At 38.2% G+C, this 17,160-nt stretch overlaps 1 protein-coding gene and 1 pseudogene across 2 annotated transcripts in view; both read right to left on the bottom strand.

Annotated features, from left to right (window-relative positions):
- LOC110043337 (3'-5' exoribonuclease HELZ2-like) overlaps positions 1-9,444 on the bottom strand; it is a 37,900-nt gene extending 28,456 nt beyond the window's left edge. Inside the window, exons 1-15 of the mRNA XM_089290203.1 lie at positions 9,099-9,444; positions 7,146-7,226; positions 6,533-6,572; positions 6,177-6,359; positions 5,519-5,555; positions 4,795-4,934; positions 3,898-3,954; positions 3,189-3,365; positions 3,052-3,088; positions 2,320-2,426; positions 1,891-1,941; positions 1,598-1,645; positions 1,355-1,432; positions 898-958; positions 447-503 (exon numbers count right to left, since the gene is read on the bottom strand). Coding sequence (XP_089146329.1) covers positions 447-503; positions 898-958; positions 1,355-1,432; positions 1,598-1,645; positions 1,891-1,941; positions 2,320-2,426; positions 3,052-3,088; positions 3,189-3,365; positions 3,898-3,954; positions 4,795-4,934; positions 5,519-5,555; positions 6,177-6,359; positions 6,533-6,572; positions 7,146-7,195 — 1,123 coding nt within the window. The 5' untranslated portion in view covers positions 7,196-7,226; positions 9,099-9,444. The remainder of the gene's footprint in view (positions 1-446; positions 504-897; positions 959-1,354; positions 1,433-1,597; positions 1,646-1,890; positions 1,942-2,319; positions 2,427-3,051; positions 3,089-3,188; positions 3,366-3,897; positions 3,955-4,794; positions 4,935-5,518; positions 5,556-6,176; positions 6,360-6,532; positions 6,573-7,145; positions 7,227-9,098) is intronic.
- Positions 9,445-12,063: 2,619 nt separating this feature from the next.
- The window catches only part of LOC110043506 (3'-5' exoribonuclease HELZ2-like), a 56,469-nt pseudogene continuing 51,372 nt past the window's right edge, over positions 12,064-17,160 (bottom strand). Inside the window, exons 38-42 of the transcript XR_016207397.1 lie at positions 16,548-16,885; positions 15,962-16,213; positions 15,093-15,234; positions 14,045-14,212; positions 12,064-13,878 (exon numbers count right to left, since the gene is read on the bottom strand). The product of XR_016207397.1 is annotated as a 3'-5' exoribonuclease HELZ2-like (transcript). The remainder of the gene's footprint in view (positions 13,879-14,044; positions 14,213-15,092; positions 15,235-15,961; positions 16,214-16,547; positions 16,886-17,160) is intronic.

A 17,160-nucleotide genomic window follows, 5' to 3' on the forward strand; every position in this document is an offset into this window, starting at 1 on the left:
ACGATGACGACGACAGCGGCAACGACAACAATCAGTTTCCCACGTTTTTGCACCGAGCTATGGAGAAACTCCAGGGCGACGGTTTTAAGACGAGAGGTCTATACCGCCTTTTATGCGTTCACGTAATAAAAAATCATTCTCGGGCACTGAATTTCGAATTAATGGACACATTGCAAGAGAAAAGCAAAGCAACCATTGCTACGATTTCGTTGGAAGAGGTATCCCAACGAAGATGCCCATTTACTGAAATAGTCAAAATAGTCTTTTTGAGAAAAATAAAATGTAGGCATGGTAAATGGAAGAAACCAGCTGCGACTTATAGACCTTATAGATGTAACGTTCAGTTTTGGCAACAATTTCTTACTTTGGTTGAAGTGTTTTGTTTTTGCCGATAGAAAACAGGAAAGCAGTTAAATTAATACATGTATATAGAAATCTTAAGATACCTTGAACTTTGATTTGTTTATCCATAGTCTCTCTTCTGGAATTCGACGCATCGAAGGCTTGTGCACAACAGGAAATTAAAAATGTTAAAAAAGTAACAATAACAACAAAATTGTAACATAAACGTTCCAATATCATACTGCAAGCTAAATTATTTAATATCCTTTTTCCTATATATTTAGATTACTCGAAGGATAGTATATGGTTTTGAACAACGAGAACGCCTTACTTCCAAATTTACACTTTGCAGAAGTTCTGGGAACACAAACGATTTCTGTGTTCATTTACGATGAGAAAGTATTCCCTGAAGGCCTGAGCGTGCGGAAGATTCACCCCTTTCTCCCCTCCCCCTCCCCCCAAAAAACGATCCTTTCTTGTACACATTTTAAGGAAAGTCGGCCTAATACTTCCGGGGAATGAAAGGCGGAGAGCTGTAGCGATGCGTTACGTTACCTGCTTTCACGTCAAACGAGGGCATCGGACGGGATTTTGCTCCTTCCAGTTCTGATTTTTCCTGCATTGATAAATTATCAGAATGGTAAATACGCCCTAGTATTGTATTGTTTTCAAAAGCCTAGCCTTAGAAAATTGAACAATTCATTTCACTGTTTTACATCTTACAGTATATTCAGTCATTTGATTTCACTCCATTTACAAATGCGGATCATAATGGGGAGGTAGATAAGGGGTAACGTACCCAAGGCATTATCGAGATTATACCGCGAAAACTGATTGATCGTCGGTAAAGTTACACGTGCGTGCTGTTCAAATAGGCAGAGGTCTAAATCGAACTTTACGGCTTTTAAATGAAACACTGCATGTCTTGATGTCGAACTTGAAACACGTGAGAGCAACAGAGGGTATCAATTTAAACACCTATGTACGGAAATGATTTACCACCGATCAGTACCTTCTCTCGCTTTTGGTCCTGCTTTTCCCGATCTTTATCTATTTTGTCTCGGATTTCCTTCCCGATTTCCTCTGCCTCCTATAAAACAAATGAATATGGACGGCACAGAGTTGACATTACCTCGCAATCTTAAATTAAAGGCTACACAAGATTGCTTTCAAAATTGCAATAACAAATAAACTTGAAACGTGGACAAGTACAGGTGACATCGAAGAGGAAAGACAAAAGATAGAAGAAATTTACTTTCATCCGCCGATATTCCTCACGCTGTCTTTGCTTCTTGTTCAGAACCTTTGGTGGAAAATAGAAAAAAAAAATCGTTCTTAATTTTGATCGGTCACAATCCCCGATTCCCACGAAAATTTCCAAGCAAATGGGAAACCTCCGTAAAGACAACACTTCTACAATGGCCGACTAGACAACGTGAAATAACGTTGATATAAATAGTGTTTAATTAATTGAAAACTGAACTCTCAATTAGGAAAGTTGGCTTTTTCTTTCCTTTTTTTTAACAACAAAAGATATAAAACACTTACCGGTTTCTTTTCGGGGACAATTTGCTTTTCAGGCACCCGAGAGTTGGATGGCTGTAAAAATCGAAAGTAGGATTAGGCAGTCGACGTGAAAGTTGACCACTTTTGGTTTCCATTCATATCAGTTGTAATAAGAAAAGTTTCAAATAACATGCAAATCCTTTTTAAGATCTAAGTCATTCATTCAATAAGTTTCTTAGGCCGGTCTGTGTACAGTCAATTAGTCTCCTGGTCGGTCGGCAAGTCGGGTGTTCAACTAATAACAAGAACATTTGCAAACGGAAACAACATCAGCCAGCATTCCGTCAGCAGTTCTTCCCGTGGCGAAAACTCTTGCAAAATCGTCCTCTTGGGATATTAGAATTAGGTCTTTGCAGGATCTTTGAGGATCATTAATGAACGAATCCTGAGAAAACATAAACAAGTACCTACCCTTTTTGAATTTTTCTTTTTCGTGCCTTCCTTCCGTTCCAAGATGATTGTGTCAATGCTTTCGAGGAGAATTTTGCCATCTTCATCTTCAGGGAAGCGTTTTAAAACTACCGAAGTGAAAGAATGATTTGTTTCTATAAAGTTGTTGTATAATTGACTGTTTTGACTAGTGTCCTTATGAAACCACTGGTCGATCCAAGAGAAACTGTGGCTTTTTTTGACTATTGAAAACATTTAAACCCTTCCTTACCAAGGTGGTATATATAAATATATGTTCTGAAGAAAAAGGTATTTAAGATCAACGATAGCTGAACTAAAGGGAACAAACTGTTTGTCGTGGTTATGAGGAAAAATCATTTACCGGCAATAAAAATCCCTCTGTTTGTAACTGCCTAACTTACAATTTAATCTGAAAACAAAACATTTAGCAGCGTGCTTGTGAGATTACACGTCCACACAAGTTTGCAAACCCATACTCGGATAGCTGAGACAACTGTACTTAAGCGACATCTGAGGACAAATCTCAGTCCACAACAGTCGACGATTAATAACTTCAAAAATAGTGAAGACGAGACCGTGATAATATTCAGCCTCAAACCCATTGCCTTAATCGTATTGATTTGAGAGTACAAACACTATGAACATTTTGAAAACAAAACAGAGATTGCCTAAAATCTAATATAGCTGACATTCTGTGGGTTTATTGGACCTGTTACAGTAGGAAAACATTACCTGTCGTACAAAGGTCCCTTGCGTTTTCGTACTCACCCTAGTAAATGGAGCAAAATAGTCACGTTCAGCTTAACTCAATCACTGTCATTGCGAGTCAGAGTCCGAAACATTTTATGAAAAGCTATCATGGAGCTTACCAGATTAAGATAGCATTTGGCTTGGTATATATAAGCTTCGCGGATGAAGTTAAATTCACAGACAAGGCGAATAACTTCAGTGAAATATTCAGCAGCTTCCTTAAAACAGTTGTTTGTAAAAAATTCAATTCCAGTACACATAAGATCGTCTCCAAGCTCATAAGCAAGTGTTGAGTCCTGGAAAGTACATTAAAAAAACAAAAACAAAAACAAAACTAAAATTTACATAGTTGCCGTACAGGTACAGAAAGTCTATAAAGAGTACGGACTGGGAGCTATTTCTTGGTTCGTGCTCAACATATTTCTCTGTTCCTAAGGCCCACAGGCAATGTCACGAATATCTTTAATCAAACAAGCTATAGTGGTCAGACTTTGAGAATTGCTTTTATTATTATGATGATGATGATGATTATTATTTAATTAATTATGAGCTATTCTCATATTCCTGAAAAAATGTTGAAATCCAAGATGGAAAATCCAACATGGTAAGCCTATGGAAATGTGACGTCATTTGGGCGTGATATGTACGACGTCATGATTGATAAGTGATTATCACTAACATTAATAAGCTTGATTGATTATTTACAGTTCATTGTTGCTTTGATTTCACTGCATGAAAAACTAGTTAGGGTTGAATAGCGAGCTCCAAATAGCGAGCACCAAATCTTTATTTACACTTATAATATGGAGGAAACAGACCAAAACAAACCTCTCGGAAAATTATTTCCAAGTTCTCCCTTAGTCTCTTAACACGCGATAATGCTTTCTAAAATAAGAGAAAAAATGCTTAGTACTGAGCATGATTAACGCTGACGTTAACGAAACGCTTCATTCACGTACGTCAATCGGTAATTGAAGTAAAGATATGAGTACAGATGTTGCATAGACTTCAAAGATTCCACATGGCGCTTTCATTTGCTACGAAATTGAATAACAGAAGATGGCTGACCTTTCTAAGTAAGACATTTAAAGGACCGTTTGGAGGAGCAACTCAAGAGCTTTCTCTTATAAAAACGCATCGCACAATACCAAGCCCATATATGCGAAAAATAATCAAATCACAATCGCTTAGTAAAACTAGCCTTATTGCATCCCTAAGAAAGGGTAAAGAACAGTATGTAACTCCATAATAACACTGATGAGTCTCTTAATTTACGCCAGACGAAGAGTGTTATCCTCCTTGTCTACTTAGAATATCAACTATCTGTGGAACAGTAAATGGACACCTTAAGGCAAGCGGCGCAGAGGAAAGCCAAAAGCCACCTGGGGGAGAACTGTGACCGCAGACCTCAAAGAGCTTGGCTTGGTCTGGGCAAAGGCTGAAAAGATCGCCAGGGACAGCGAGAAGTGGAGAACTAATGTCGTGATGGCATTATGTCTCAGTGGCGAAGTTGAGGATGAGTGCGTGACTGAGGGAGTGAAACAGCAATTGCACTTGACCATGCAGAGACGACGCCATTTTGAGTAAAAAAACACAACAACAACAACAAAAAAAAAGAATTCCGATCAAGAGCTAAGTAACAATCTTAGTCATCTCCATGGGTTGCGTCAATTCTTGTCGCGTAAGTATTGCAGCCTCTACATAGAGATCATTCAACTTCTTTACCTTCAAATCTAAAGTTTTAAGGAGTACCGCCAGTTGAAAAGCACCTTGAATATCACCAGTTACTTCCAGAGTACATGTCTTGAGCATTATCGCTTCAAAAATTCCCTCTTGGAAGCCTATCGCTTTACTGATATTCAAAGCTGCAGACATTACAACAAAGAAGAGATCAAGAACAAAACAACAACAATTATCAATTTTGACTGATAACGTACATGAATTACAATAACGTCGAACAGAATTAATGTGTCTTATTTAGACTAACAAACATTGTTTAGACCAGCGTTGATGAAGATCTGTTACATACAATACATAACAGCTAGTGGCAAAATAATTCGAGAAAGCTGTATATTGTTTTTCTTTGTTAAACCAAAATTGAAAATGAAACTTATTACAGTTTTGTTGGCGATCAAAACTTACCATGTGTTAATTTATTTTCATTTATAACGGCAGATTTTTGACCCCAGTGAAAATTTGAAAAAGCGAGAAAATACAATCAAGTATTACCAAACGCTCGCATTGGTTAGTACAAATTTCAATACACTATATCCTGAAACGTAACGTTAAAGTATTGGATCGATATTTGGCGCAAATTTATAGATTAAATTAGATTGATAAGAGAATGTAAAAAAGAACCTTTTTAAAAATTTCCTAGTCTCTGCTTTCTGAACAATAAATTGAATAGAATGCAGAGCATTATTAAAAGTTAAACACTGAATGCACCAACCTTTCGTACAATCTCGTACGGATTGGTTAAGATAACCCTGTGTGAATGAGGCAAATAAAAGAAGGTCATAATCTTTTATACATTACTTATAAAAATACTGGGCTGCAACAACTTTTTTTTTTTATTGAATCATGGATAAAAACAAGGGACCTTGTTATTCTTTATGTAAGCATAAAGAATATATGAAAGAAGTTACCATATACCACTGTGTACCCTTAGTGGTTCATATAGTAACAGTATGTGTTGCATCTTTGTGTTTTGAATCAAGCAAGACTTCACAGATTTTACTTCCTTTACTTTTGACTGATGAAAACGTTTTTGCAGGGAAACTAATCGTGCATGCACTTTGTAATGGTGCTAGGGATGATATACTAGATCTTTTATTAGGGAACCCTTTAAATCGCAATAGGGATCATTGCTCAGTATATACCATCCAGTTTTTCCTTACAACATAGTTCATACATTACCGAGAGATGACATTAATAAATAGAAATGAAAAATGAAAATGAAATATCCTCGATGAACTAATTCCCCTACGAAGCAACCAGGAAAGAAAATTTAAAGAATAGCTATCATCATGTTACCCTTATTATTTTGTATACTTAAGATCTATGGCTAACTGATATATAACCACAAGTGCAAAGGGTCAGAGTCTTACCCGCAGAAAAAAGAAACACTGTGCTCTCATAAGTAAAGCTCTAACTCTCAATTCAGCATGAGCAGGTGACGTAGAGATGTGCTCCAATATGTTCAAAGCTATGCTGAAATATTCTATGGCACCACCAAGGTTTCCATGATGAAATTCTGATTCTCCTTGTAGAAAAAAATGCACACCTGGATTCTATAAAAGCCAACAGAAAATAAAATTAGTGTAGGGTAATGGCCATACATATTTTACAAGTTTTTGGCATGATTGCGAGTAGATTGTAGGTTTACATCAATTGAAGAGGACATCTTCTCCTTACTCGGCAGTGTTTCTTAGAGACTTATTGGCTAACTGATGCAAAGACTTACCACTGCAACAATTTGGCCCACTTCATCCTGACTTCGAGACCTAAAGTAGTAAATATAGATGAAGAAAAACAAAATAAAATGAAAACCTAGCCATAATGCAACCAAGCACACAAACAAACTTAACGTATGGTGCTTGCTTCTTGAATAGAATATTAAGGGCACTAAATTTGCGTTGCAGGTTTTAAAACCAAAGATGCATCTGGTGAATTTAGCCCTTGGAGTGTGTAGATACTTTGAACCTGAAATTAATTAGATATATATCTGGCAGATTTAAGTTTCGGTTACGTTTTCGTCAAGCATTTGTATTTAATTTGTTATAGTTTGCATTTGTTGTCATTTCTATGGTGTTCAAAAAAAAATCTAGTTACGGCATTAAAGGTGACGTTACTAAAAAACGTTTCATACACAGCCACATAGAGTACCATCGATCATTATGGTTTAACTTGTTTATGCAGCCTGGTCTGCTGAGCAACCCATCACCAACTCGCCATCAATTATCCATTGCCAGCAAATATAAGAAGCTAAAACGATTTCAGAACTTAATGATACCCAGCATCGGTGGGAAGTGTCTTAGCAACAAAACAAATTGATCATGAAACAATTACAAGCTTACCTTTTTCTTCTCGGTGAGACGACCTTATGCCGCCGCTTACCGTGAGGCATGGTGCTGAACCACGCAAATTACCAAGAAACTCTATGGTGAGACATCGCACGAATAGAAAAACATCAGTTTATTAAAGTCAAAACGTGGGATAAGCTTGCCCTTAGTTTAATATTCGAGCCAAAGGCTCATGCAGTAAACACTTGACTATATATATACGAGAGAAATACAAAGAAACTGACTAAAGTAAATATAATTTAAATATGACTTATACTATACTTATTGCATGACTAAAACGTTGATATTCTCAACGCTCAAATTAAATTCATGGTAAGGTTTCAATTTTGAGATAAAAATAAAGAAATAAGACATAAATAAATTTCTGGGAGCTCTGATTAATTTCTGTCAAGTTCGTATATGTACAAGTCATTTAACTATTTCAGTTGAAACAGTCATAAATTGTGGTAACACATGGCGAATTAGGAAATTAATGCAGCTTTTCGTTTGACAAAATAATCGATGCCTCAGATGCAAAGACCTTTGGATTTAGAGGAATTGTTGGCTAGTCCTGCCGTGAACCATGTCATTACGTTAAATACAGACTACAAGCCGCTCCTCTTCCTCTTTTTATTTGTCCGTCGAATAATTGTAAAGATGACTTGATTGAAAGAGTAGGAATAACACTTTTGGACTAGTTAGTCTACGACTTATAGCCACCCGCTCAGTCAACCATTAAATGTCATTTTCATTACGTCGTACCCTAGAACTGTCATCGAGACTCGATCTCAAAGTTTGCCAAAAGTTTGATGACGATCCTCTTAAGACATTTCAGTAATAATAAGACCATATGGGCGAAATGTTAACCAGGATAGTGATACTGTCGTTAGCTGTCATCCTAATGTACCATACGTTTCCACTTACAATCATTCAAACAAATATTTTATTGAAAATAAACAAAATGCGGTCTCAAATTTTGTTAAAAAAGATGGATGTTTCTCATGTTCTTCTATGGAGTTTTTGAAACACGCATGATTGTCATTGGACGAGTGAGTGTGTTCTATGACTCTATAATAATTCATTTTAATTTCCTTCTTCGACACAGCGATCGTGCGGGGATCAAGATTTCTTTCAAACCTGCAGACAGTTTATTTCAAATAAAAACCTCATAATATTATCTCATTGGATCGGTACTCATTCAAAATGTAGCAAATATAATATCTCTAAGACATGAACCAATATTGCATTTCGTTGATCACTGGAAGTTTTCTCTCCAGAAATGTTAAGCCGTTCAGTTATACGCTAAACTTTTTTTTAATCACCATATTGAACTTTTGTTATTATGATATGGACGAATATCGATATCAGATTCTTTAATAGCAATCTCATGAAACTGATTGCTGGCTTAGCCAGCTGCTGCTGTCCAAATCAAAACAGCGATTATTTAAAGAAAACGATTAATGGTTGAACAAGTGAACCTACTATTGTGTCGAGCGTTTGTTTCGTTAAAAGACGTCTACATAATTAGGACATATCGATGCGCATGTCAATGCCGGTTCCTCATCTGGAAGTACTCCGCTCGGACTTGTAGGTCTTGATATACTGCACATTGGTAAAATTATCGTGAAGGTTTTTTCATTTTTTGTCATAGACGTTAATGGCTATTCCCACACGAGAATCTTCTGCCATCATCACCTTACACTAACTTTAAATTACGATTTAAAGGCATCATTTCCTCATAAACGTCCCTGTATCTCTCGTATTCGAAATTCGTCTCAAGTCGTCGTTTGTTCGTACTTTCTAAAGGACATACATGTAGTTAGAAACGATCGATTGCATCGGTTAATCAAGATTATTTCGCTGGCTATTATATTGATTATGACGACATAAAAATATTTTTGTATTGACCGATCCTCAACCAAAATGCAATTAACAAAACTTCAATCATCTTTGCGCTGCCAAACTCACCTGAAATCCACAAGAAATTTCACTGATCTCTGCTAAAATAATGTTGGGTATCAGACTGAAATGATGTAAGTCCTGTCTATAAATTTTTTAGTTCTCCGTATTCAGATCGTTTGCCGGAAAATACGAAATATTTTCCCTTTAAATGAAATTGAACGTGTTATTTTCTCGGAAAACTGGCACTGATTGGCATGAATTTTGTTTTGCTGTACCGCTGACTAGGAAACGCACCTGCTCGTGAACACGTTAATGAGTTTGACCTAAAGTGAAGGACTGGAACTAACCGAAGCAGCAAAACAGAATACGGAAAAAAGAAAAATTTCGGCAAGAAATAAAAGAAAAGCTCTTTATTCCCTAGAGAAAATCGTAGCGTATTGTATTAAATAATTTATGCACAACCGTCAGGTTTCTCGGAATTAGGCGAATAAAAATTACAAACATTTTGACATTTCTCGGAAAAGCCATGGGATACCCAGAATCACAACACGAATATCAATCATTATTATAACTGGGACAAGGCCAGTCAGACCACATAACAAAAGAAACAAACAAGCTTTTCTTCTGCTGATAATTAGGTCATATATTTATATTTTTTCATTTTTATTAGTATCTACAATACGTGTCACGGAATCACCCGTTAGGATCGTCATTTCCTGCTTGCTGGTTCCACGAAAATGTCCTAAATATTGTACCTTACACTTTCAGTAAACGTCAGATTTCTCGGAATTCACATAACAATGTTAAAACGAAAGCTTTCAGCATTTCCTGGAAGAGCCACAGGATACTCAGAATAGTAAACATGCTACGTCATAATAGGACTAGAAATATCAGGAACTTGAACCTGACCTTTATCCGTACATTAGCCATCATCATCTGGACTCGTGAAAGGGAAAAACAAAACGTACCCTTTCCTACCGCTGCAAATTAGGAGTTTCTCATCCATCGGATTATCAGTTCCAGTTTTATCAGTTTCAAGAGTGACAAGCATCCCCGGCCTTTTAATATGGGAGTCTCCACCTCCCCCCCCCCCACCCCCCCCCCCCCAACCCGCCAGGGAAATTATCGTCCGTCAGCTTTCTGAAAATCGGCTGGATAAAATCCGAGGTCCTGTCCACACGTCCACGTTTACGCCTGTAGAGCGACATTTCCTGGCCTTTCGCCCACCCGTAAAATACATAAAGGCATAAGTTAAGACGAGGGTTTCACGGTTCGGCGCATGTCTCTAAATCAAAATATTTTTGTTCGCTTCTTATCAATGTTATCGCTTTAAAACCCTACTCAAATGTAGTTCAGTAACCACATGCTATAGTTAGTCGTGGCAAAATGACGGATAACCAAAATTCTCAGACGATTTCAATGGATTCTACCGACGCTGTCGACCGTTGAATTCAGTTTTGACCCGTACGATATATTCTACGGTTGATGATTTTACGGCTATTTGCATGCGAAATTAGGAAAATTGCTTACGATTGGTTCATAAACAATGAAAAGCTGAGCCTGTGCCAAAAAGCGTGCTCGGGCGAATAAATAATACAGACGTGAAACCCTCCCTTCAAAGCAAGCTCTCCAAATTGAATTAATTCGTGGACGGAGAACCATCTTGGTTTACTTATTCCCGCCTGGACAGGATAAACAGATACACATGCTAACGATGCAGTTACGTGCAGTAATTTACGTATGCTTTACGCAGAAGCTCTAGTTTAATAGATATTTCGTTTGTACGTATCCGTTTATCGTTTCCGTGTGGGCAGGCGTTAACGCAGCGTAAGCCATATGGAAACGATCGCCGGACTCTTGCAAACAGAAATTATTCATATTCGCCTACAGACGTTACGTACAAATACGTGGACAGCCTAAGGCCAACATTTCTAGGAAATGCCAGAGTTATCACAAAGGGATACTACCGTAACTATGGCAATGTTACCACGAATTCTTTGACGTGGTGATTTTATAAGTTATCCGCTGTACGTAAGTCACAAGATCGCTACCAATGAACCTCACTGTAACTCAACATTTAGAAGAATTGAATTTTAACATCATCGTCAATATCCGTAATGCCTTGCAATAGCTTCATAAATGGTACTGTTTGAACAAACGGGTGGTAAATGAGGGTGGTAAAGGGTATTTTCGTGATTCGTGTATGGCCTATTTTTTTCCCGTGAAATGTGGAATGGCTGTTTTTTTTTTCTCGTGAATCGTGATTTCATTAGATGCCGTGAGCCGTGATTTTCCAAAATAATTCTCCGTGAAATGAGAAAGAAGTATTCAATTCGTCGCGAACCGTGATTTTGCATTGGTTGTGTCTTCCATTGCTTTCGAGCGTAATTGCGTGACCGTGACAGCACAATCATCCCTCGTCGTGCTCTTGCTCGGATTTCATTCTTTTTGGTGCGCGCAGAACAAGAAGCGGACGGATGAAAAAGACATCTAACAAGGCTGCACTGTGGGCGTAACTTTTTAAATATCAAAAGTTACACAAGTTCGGGTCAAAAAATGCCATTTTTTCGTGAAACGTGAAGTGCCGATTTTATTTCCCGTGAATTGTGAAAGGACCAATGTATTTTCCGTAAAACGTGATCTTGACCTCCCCTCCCCCCTTTACCACCCTCGTAAATAATATTTTTCGATGACTTAATTGAAACGCAAATATTAGTTATGATTAGTAGTAATCACCTTGAAAGAGTGAAAATTCCAACTTGTCCACTTCCATATTCTTCCCCACGAATGTAGACGAACTGGCCGTAATTCCAACCGCCAAACATTGTATCACAACCTTCTCTCACGGGGGCTTTCGGGAAAAGTTCTCCAGAAGATTGGGAGACGTAACATTATTAGTCAGTTTTATTTGCGAATTTATTTAAAACTGTAGTGTTTCCTCAGAATAATTAATAAGTAGTTATTATTATACCGTGCTATTAGGTTGTTTTCGAATCTTATGAATGGATGGAACGAATTGACAAACCAACACTTGAATAAAAAGAGATTTTATTTCCCAAGTTACCACGTTTTCAGATTTTTAAATTTAAGACTGTTAATATCTCCTAAAGTATACATTTGGGGCACACATCACTTCACGGTTACGTAAGGTCACGTAAGTTATCTAGATATCAATGTAATTATAACCTACAAATATACATATTGATGTTGGATGCCGTGCATATCCTAAATTTATAAATTAACCCTGAAAAGTCTAGTTATGATGTTTACTCTCATAAGTGTCTATAAAAGGGTTTTCTTCGGGCTAAGCCTATAGAATTAAAAGCATAACATTAAAACTTTAAAAATATTTGCGTGTAAGTTAATTGTATCTAGATAACATTAATATTTACAAATATACATATTGATGTTAGTTGCCAATTCAGTACAGGCTAAGATTCATCTCTCTCTTAATAGCCTTTGGAAAGCCTTGTTATATTATCTACACTCATAAGTGTCTATAAAAGGTTTTTTCTCGTGTGAGGGGTTTTTTCTTCAGGTTAAAACTATAGAATTAAAAACATAAACTTTAACCCATTTGCATGTTCTCGCTTCACACTTGTTTTTTCCTTGAGGGGTGGCGAATGGTAAATGCGAGACTTTGCGAGACAGGCGTTTTTCTTTGCGAGCCCGAGACATTTTGACCTTTTAGATTGCGAGACCGAGACTTCAAAGTGTTTTGAGTGCAAGCGCGAGACGTTCAGGCTCTAGCCTGCAGAACGGGCGGATTAGCGGGCACTCACCGGGGCGCTTATGTGCACCCGGCCTTTTTCCGCCCTGCTCTCACGCTTCGCGCGCGCGCTCGTGTATCGCGCTAGAATCCGCTAATCCGCCTGTTCTGCAGACTATTCAGACTCTTAAAATTCGAGCCCCAGATTTAGTTGATAGCTAGAATGAGCTTGTACAGCCTTAAGCCAGCTTCCTGGAACTGACTGGAACTGGAAATTCGATTACAACACACTACGTTATGATATCCTAGAGAAAAATAACTGTTTTTCTGGCGCCAAAACGGACGTTGCGGTAGGTTTTGTACCTTTTTGTGGAATTAAGACAATAAGGAGAAGTTAGGATTAACTTTTTCTCGGAAAATTTTTAAGTTGCAATTCCATATCAAGTGAAGAGAAGACGTCATTTATAAAAACAGATAAAGGAACGAATTGGGACTTCCACACACATAACCGCTAAAAAACGAGACTTCGAGACCCGTGAAATTCGACTAAAATTTTACGAGACCCAGAGCTTTTGAAGGACCATTCGCCACCCCTCTTGAGTGAACAGTAACATTTATAACCGTGCACTCAATAGGTCACTTTCGACATATTAGAAGTCAGATAGTAAGGCCTATTGGACATAAACAAAGAAATGAATAAACATGTCATTCAATTCCCTTTGTCTGTGTCCTCCAGGCCTCACTACCAAGCTGAATTTTATTATATCGAAAACATTCTATTAGAATCGTGTCCTAATCCCAGCAAGTCACGCGAGCTAGCTGTAAAGGACTGAGTAGGACGTTGATCGAGTTAGCAGCGTAGGCTTCTAAGAAATGATTTAATCCTCGCTCAGGTTTGTTCCCTGGCCACGCCAAAAGCAACTGCTCTGCAGGTTACATACAGAGCCAATTTCAATAATATCAAAGTGTGCTGTCTCATTATTAACAATTAGATTGTGAACTCGAGATTGCTATTAGGTCGTGTAATAGGTAGTTAAATCCAAGGCCAGTCTGCACCCTCTACAAAACATGCTTTCTTTTTGTAATGATCAATAAGGTAACTCCACATTTCACAAACCTTAAGCAAATTCTTGTTACCTGTAATAGAGAAAACAACAAAAAAATTATAATCATTATGGGATTCACAAGAAACACGGGGTTTTTCACTTAGAGTAGAGAATAAGCTGGAGTGTAGAGAATACATTATAACGATATCGCCGATCTATATTACAAACAAACACCTACAGGTTTGAACTTATCTTACCGATGATAACAAGTCCTCGTTTCGCTCTGGTCAGAGCAACATTGATTTGATGCTCATCGGTTACAAATCCCAGGTTCTCTCCTAGCCATCCACCGTCAGGCTCGTGGTTTATCTGGGAGTCTGGTAACGACCGGACCAAGGATATGATCACAAAATCGAATTCACTGCCTACGGGGAAAATGATTCAGATGGTCACCAGTTTCCAGTGAAAATATGTGCAAGGAATTTCGAGTCTGACTCCATAACCAGAAGGGCATCGCCGAGTTGTTATCGCTGTTGTTGTTGTTTTTTTTTCAATAGCAATTAACCAATTCATAACTACTACAAGATACTGAGGCGACACAGGGAGTGGGAGCTACGCACCTACATACAAGGCTAAAAATACACAAAACATTATCACCGAAAGAAAGAAAAAATAAGCTAAAAGCTAGCAAATTAAAGCAAATAAAGCTAAGACGAGGATAAAGGTGCAACTCAATAGCTCACATACTTCTACAAGTTGTTTGTGTTTTTGTATTAGTACTGATCATTTTAAGCAGATCAGAGTACGAGTAATTAGATTGGAATAATCAAACGCACGGAGGTTGTTATTAATTGAAGAAGAACTCAGTGCCACAAATACGAAACGTTTCAAGTTTTGTCAGGTTGCGATATTCAGGATGGCTTTAGTCATCGACCTACTTGCAGTGGCAGGATAGCGGATGAAAACCTGGCCACGATTTGGATCAGAAGTTGGCAATCCTTTGACTACCAACTTTATGAGCAAAAGAAAGAAAGACACAGCAATACTGCGTCATTGCAGCATTCCCGTAATTAAAATACGTCACCCAAGCCAGGATCCAATGCTTAAGCACGTTAGCATCGGTGTTTAATCCCCAACAATACTCTCACCAAGGTAACAGAAATTTACAGCTTTCCACAGAAAAACAGTGGCGTTCCTCAGGTATGTTATTAATTTTTGTTAGGTTTAAAAACCCGATGAACGTTTCCTTGTGATTGGCATATATAGTATAGATTTTCCTACTAAAAATTAAATATCAAGACCTACCTTGGCTTCTGACAATGGAAATAACGGGGACATCATTTGCGAGTTCTTTCCGAATTATATGACATTGAGCTCGGTAAGGAGACAGAACGACCATTCGATCCATCATCACACCGCAATTACTGAGTTTGTTTACCACCTCAACCTGGAATTAAAATCTAAATTAGTAGATCTTATAGCGCCACGTGCAAGTATGCTATTTAATTTGAAATAATTTGATGGGGCCGTTAGCCAAGTCCAACAGCTCATATTCGTGTTCTCGGTACTGGTTTTGAACCGGAACTAACTTGCAATGCGGGGAGTCTTTTCAGATGCAAATGACATTAATCTCTCTTAAAGCTAGTTCCAGTCCAATACCGAGAATACGAATAGGGCCTATTTGATAGTCAGGGGGGAAATCTTTGAGTCCAATTCAGAAATTCCGATCACCGTACGAAAAAGATGAGGACTAGATAGTTAATCTACCCTTAATTCATGGGGCAAGAAAACCCCAAAAAGGCTCATATAATGTGATTAATGGGGTTCCACTTTACCAGATCGATTGACCAGATTGATTGATCGATCGATCGATTGACCAGATTGATTGATCGATCGATCGATCGATCGATCAATCAATCAATCAATCAATCAATCGATCGATCTTCATTCATAGAAGGTAACACCTAATAGTTAAATAACTAGTAAGCTTCAACCTGAAGGGATAGAATGGAAACTGGAAAAATTGGATTTGGGTATCTGGGGCTGTGAATCACAGAAATAACATGGAGATTGAACTGGGATTTGGGTAAAAAAGTAAGCTGTGAAATGGTGTTTTTGCGTATACTCCCTCCACTCCATGAGGACTCCCCACATAATCCCCAATAATATCTCACCACTTTGTCCCTCTCTTTCAGGTTACTCTTGGATCGTTGATTGCCCTCCTCTGTTGTCACAACAAACTCTTCCTCCTCGCCAACCACATTACAAAACACGAGGGGTACGTAATCTGCATCACTATGGGAAGGCCAGAAATTTATAAATCTTCTCCGCAGCCTCGCCTCTCTATCACGGTCAATAACCGATAGTGGCGTGACCAATTTGCCGCCGTAGAAGTGTTGGGAAGGAAATTCGCAGATATCCGGGTGCTGAAGCAAAGATGTAATTAGGAAGAAATTCAAGATAAGGAAGGGCACCTAGAATTCGGAACTATTTGGCTATAAACAGGCATTGAAGAGTACTCATAGGTAGTTATCTATCACTTAGCTATCGCTACAATCTTCTGGGACACCGAGATGAATTCAGACTCTCGCCAGATAGACTATACATGTCTCGGCTGCATCCCAACGAGTGGTGCGACCTAATTTGCGTTACGTTCGCTAGCAGTATGCAATCAGTGGGCAATCTTTTTTAAGCGACTTTAGGATAAACTTTCTATCAACTGAAATTTTGTGAGTGATAAGTTCAAAAAATTTCACTTACCATTCTGTATTGTTCTTCAAGCATAAACGCATTGTCGGAGAAACGTTCGAACATGGATATCCTCAAGCCAAGGGACCTGGCAAGTCTGTTCTTTACAATTGGTTGCAGCTGCATGTGATCTCCATTAGAACCACTTGCGGTGCTTTTGAGTAAACAATCGGAATAAGAGTTTCCGGTTCCATACACATACCGCATTCGTCGACTATGCACTGCAGGACGTTGTTACACGCCTCTCTCATTCTTTGACTTCCAGCAGAGGAACAGGTGCAAAGCACGATCTGAACGTGTTCCCCTTTACTCCATCTTCTTATGACCCACTGTTCAGCCTTCCTTATTAGCTGTAATTGCAAGATGTTTAAAACTGAAGTGTGTAAATACGTCTATGCATGTGTTTCGATACGAGTAAAGAAAAATCGTGCAACCAATCAAACAAAAGCTAGAGTTTGTTGGTGAATAATGTCACCCAATCAGGTGTTGACCGACACAACTTCATCTGCACTTACCATAGGAACTACAGCCCGAGTTTTAAATGACTCTTATCAAGATGTGACTAAGGAACAAACCATTATTGTTTTGAGGTGGGACTGGATAATTTTCCTGGCCATGATATTTT

The sequence above is a fragment of the Orbicella faveolata genome, unplaced genomic scaffold (assembly GCF_042242905.1).
Source record: "Orbicella faveolata isolate gen_17 unplaced genomic scaffold, um_ofav_v1 contig_2, whole genome shotgun sequence".
In the NCBI taxonomy this organism is placed as follows: Eukaryota; Metazoa; Cnidaria; class Anthozoa; order Scleractinia; family Merulinidae; genus Orbicella; species Orbicella faveolata.